General features: G+C 45.1%; 1 protein-coding gene across 1 annotated transcript in view; it reads left to right on the top strand.

Moving 5' to 3' along the window:
* Positions 1-5,000, top strand: part of LOC121714159 (forkhead box protein J3-like) — a 47,119-nt gene that overhangs the window by 35,105 nt on the left and 7,014 nt on the right. Inside the window, exons 8-9 of the mRNA XM_042099363.1 lie at positions 3,536-4,164; positions 4,303-4,603. Coding sequence (XP_041955297.1) covers positions 3,536-4,164; positions 4,303-4,603 — 930 coding nt within the window. The remainder of the gene's footprint in view (positions 1-3,535; positions 4,165-4,302; positions 4,604-5,000) is intronic.

Genomic DNA, 5,000 nt, shown 5'->3' with positions numbered 1-5,000 from the left:
TAGGCTACTCAATGGTGCTATTTCACACGCATTATAGCGACCCCCACTCACCGGGGTTAGGTGGAAGGTGTTAATAGACGATTGGTGTAGCCTACAGTGGACTAGGGCTTTCAAAATTGCTCAAAAATGACGTTCGAATATCCCCTCTAAAATAAACACATGTATTCGAATATATTGGAATATCTAGGCTATATTATTTGCGCATTATGTCAGTGACGCGCATCATGTCATCTGTTTTTAACTTTTTGGAAACTTTTGAATTAACTGAAAGAAGATAAATATTTTTCGTTTGTTTTAGAAGTTTATTTTTACGTAGCCTACAATGGCCAGTTCCGACAAAGCCGAAATTACTCTTTTTGAAACATTGAGTGAGCAGGCCGTGCGTTTGTATGGTTATATTGCTTGACAGGGGGGGATCCCAAGAAGCTTTCAGCCATAATGCTACTTTGAGAACATTTCCTAATTCACCCGACACTGATATTCAAAATGTTGAAACTATTTTGGCATAGCCTATAAGCAGTTTAATTAAATGTAATGTTAGTTGTAAACAAACGGGCTACTTGGTGAGGCTTGGCCTCACAGATGCGCTTGTGCCTTAAATGGCAAGAAAAATCTTGGCCTGTAGTGTGCTTATGAACTGGCCAAGCAGCAGAGCTACACAACCATCCTGTCAACCGTCTCCCTAACAAAAAATAACTGCACTGCTTCAAGTGTCAAGTGCAGTATTCTGAGTATCAAAACTGCAGTTTTGGAGGAATGATTTGCAGTTCTTATATGCAGAAATGGACATATGGACGTAGCAGTGTATAACATATTATTGTATTGCACTGTACTTTGAAAAAACTGCAGTATAACTGCACAGTTAGCACAACAACTAATGTTCATGTGAGGTAAACAGCAACCAAGAAACATGCCACAAACAAACATAGCCTGAAGCGAAGTTCAATGTCTCAGAAATCAGCTCACCAATAAAAGGCAGTTTGGACCCCAAAGTGATCACAACCACTTGTGGCTACACACAGTCATTAACTAATCCTGAGAGAAATAATAAGTTTCACATTTGTTATATTGGTGTAGTGAGTGAAGATAACCCCCCCCGTACACACACACACACCCTTTGCCAATCTCAAACCTGCTACAACTGAGAAGAAAAGTGTTAATGGCAGTAGGTTACCGGTTACCCGGTTACATAGGTTACCCCCCCCCCCCCCCGATGTTGCCCTCAGATGTCCTTGCAAGGACTCCGGTGTGTGCGTGTGTGCGTGCGTGCATGTGTGTGTGTGTGTGTCTTAGTGCTGGGCGGTATACCGGTGTATATTTTCGTTATGATATGAATTTTTAATATACTGCCATACCGGTGTATTTGATTACACAACGTTTGGAACGCTGCGCCGCACGACAGTGTTTTAGACGGGACTTTTTCACACGCATGCATGGTGCAACTGCGAGGCATAGTGAGGGTAAACACAAAACACCTTAAGTTTTTCCCCTGAAGTATGACCCTTAAGGCTTAATTTCTCCTTAGGTAAGGGGTTTATTTAAGGGTGTTGCACAGAATAATACCTTAAATTGTTTCTTTAGTTAAGCAAAAACGTTCCTACGATACTGCATTGAAAAGGATTTACCGTCACCAAAATTCTATTGAGATTGTTCAACAGCTGTAACTAGCTGGCTAGTAGGTGATGTCGTTAGTTAGCAACCCACCGAACACAGTGAAATTATCCAGGTAGCAAGTAAAGCGTGTTATAGACATGCACTGAGCAATACTAGCTGACTACTTAGAAATAATCCTGACTGTCATCAGTGCACCAAAACGAACTTTTTTGTTAATGTTTTGCCTAGCGAACCGAACCGAAGCTCATGGCAGGCTAACAAGACATCCACATCCACATGAAGTTAACGTTAGCCTACCACTAACGTCATGTAAACCACACAATAACAATACATTTCTGATAGGCCTATTTGACAGAGTAAGCATATTAACAGAAAGGTTTTATTTTAAATGGTATCATTTTCAAAAAAGTATAATTATTGCAAGTTTTCTGGGGCCATGCAAAACTGCATTACCACTAGTGGAGTTATTCTACATCATGACAGTAAAATAGACATTCCTTCAATGTACTGCAGCAATTCCTCTCTCAACCTGTAGAAAATGCTGTGAACATCTGATGATGCATGGTAAAAAAATACCGTCATATACCGTGAAACCGTAAGAATTTTGAAAAATAGCGTGATATACATTTTTGGTCATACCACCCAGCACTAGTGTGTCCGTGCGTGCATGCGTGCGCGTGTGTGTGTGTGTGCGTACATGTGTGTGCGTGCGTGCGTGCGTGTGTGTGTGTGTGTGTGTGTGTGTGTGAGTACTATGGGGATGTGACTCATGTAGAATGGCGTGGCGGCTCCATTAGCGCCGGAATGTCTCTGTGCTGATTCTGATTCTGATTCCATCTTTTGGGCAACACCCCCCACCCCCACCCCCACCCCCAGTTGCTCACGCCTCAGTTGCTTAGCAACTAGATATGGGGGATATTAATGCTCCCTGGTAAGATGAAAAAAACATTGCAAGCAGTCAACACATACACATACTTCACAAAGACACAACACATACACATACACATACACACACACACACACACACACACACACACACACACAGAGACACACACAGACACAGACACACACACACACATACATACATACATACACACACACACACACAAACACATACATACACACACACATACACACATACTTCGCAAAGACACACACACACATCACACTTCACAAAGACACAGAGACAAATAATCACAACACACGTTACATTATGTCCACACACACACACACCCACAAACATAAATCACACACAGAGTACCACAACAAACACACACATCACATAACATTTACATTTATCCAAAGCAACTTACAGAATGAAAAATACCATTCAAGCTACAGTGTAGAGGACACCTGAAAGGAGGAGACTATGAAGTGTGTTGGGTGTGTGTTAGGTAGAGGGTAGTGCATGGTAAGTGTGTGTTAGGTGTGTGTTAGAGGGTAGTGCATGGTAATTGTGTGTTAGGTGTGTGTTATGTAGATGATAGTGCATGGTAAGTGTGTGTTAGGTGTGTGTTAGGTCGATGGTAGTGCATGGTAAGTGTGTGTTAGGTGTGTGTTAGGTGTTAGGTAGAGGGTAGTGCATGGTAAGTGTGTGTTAGGTGTGTGTGTTGGGCAGATGGTAGTGCATGGTAAGTGTGTGTTAGGTGTGTGTTAGGTAGAGGGTAGTGCATGGTAAGTGTGTGTTAGGTGTGTGTGTTGGGTAGATGGTAGTGCATGGTAAGTGTGTGTTAAGTGTGTTAGGAGGAGGAGGAGTTGGGACTTGGCAGGTAGTTCCACCTGAATGACCAACATTCCATTGGAATTCACTGCAGACGTGACATTCCGTTTCTGTTTATGCTGTGCTACTGACTGCTTCTAACTCTGTTTGTGTTTCTTTGTGTGTGTGTGTGTGTGTGCGTGTGTGTGTGTGTGTGTGCAGGTCTGACCAACCTGTCTTCTGACGCCCTCCAGAGCAGGACCAGCTGCACCTACCAACACACACACAGCCCCAGTGCCAACACTCAAACTCAGAACAACACACACACACTCCCACACACACTCCCACACACACTCCAGCTTCAGACCCCACTCTCGTCTCCACACACACCACATGGACACCAAAACACACTCCACACACACCCAAACCAACATGCTACACACACACAGTACCCCGGGCAGCACAGCACACACACACACACACAGCTCTCAAGCATACACACAACTCATAACCAGTACCCTGCTCAGCAGAGCTCATACACACAGCAAGCAGCAAATCAACACAGCACACACACACAGCATTCTAACACACACAACACACAGACCCAACACCCTAATCAACACAGCACACACACACAACATTCTAACACACACAACACACAGACTCAACACCCTAATCAACACAACACACACACACAGCATTCTAACACACACAACACACAGACTCAACACCCTAATCAACACAGCACACACACACAGCATTCTAACCATGTCAGTGCACACACCCAGCATCCAAATCAGCACAGCACACACACTCAACACCCTAATCAACACAGCACACACACACAGCATCCGAATCAACACAACACACACCCTCTGCAGCCCAACTCCCAAAACACTCACACACAACATCAGAATCAACACAACACACACTCACAGCACCCCAACTCACACACCACACATACACAACTCCCAAATCAGCACAACACACACACACAACTTCCAAATCAACACAACACACACACACAACATCCAAACCCACACGCTACACACACCCAGCACACCACACACACTGCGACACACACCCCCCTCTCCTCTGCTCACCCAGTCTACTCACAGGCCCAGGGGCAACACTCTACCCACAGTGCACCACAGCTTGGGCCGCACTCTACCCATAATGCCTCTCCACATGGACCCCACTCTACCCATAATGCCCCTCAGCATGGACCGCACTCTACCCAGCATCCTCCACTGCATTCAACCCACTCTCAGCCACAGATGCCCAGCAGCGGTAGGTACCCCGAAGGGATGTGTGTGTGTGTGTGTGTGTGTGTGTGTGTGTGTGTGTGTGTGAGAGAGAGCCCTGCAATGGTAGGTACCTTTAAGGAGAGAGGGTTTGTGTGTGTGTGTGTGTATGTGTGTGTGGGTGTGGGTGTGTCAGAAAGGTGACTAATTACCATAGCAGAACAATGCTGAGCCGAGTCTGTGTGGAGAGCATGACTCAGCAGTATTGTACCTGGTGGCCGATGGGGTTTATTGATTCAGTTATTTCTCTGCTGCAGTGGTGGAGCCGAGCAGTGCAGAGCGCCCTCTGGTGGCCACTTTCGAGTAGGGTTTCCTCTCCTGTATCAAATTCCGGAGTGAGAGCATCTCCCATGTAGTTTGCATGTAGACCAGCAGAGACCAGT

The sequence above is a fragment of the Alosa sapidissima genome, chromosome 7 (genome assembly GCF_018492685.1).
Source record: "Alosa sapidissima isolate fAloSap1 chromosome 7, fAloSap1.pri, whole genome shotgun sequence".
In the NCBI taxonomy this organism is placed as follows: domain Eukaryota; kingdom Metazoa; phylum Chordata; class Actinopteri; order Clupeiformes; family Clupeidae; genus Alosa; species Alosa sapidissima.
This window is presented reverse-complemented; position numbering and strand designations above follow the sequence as displayed.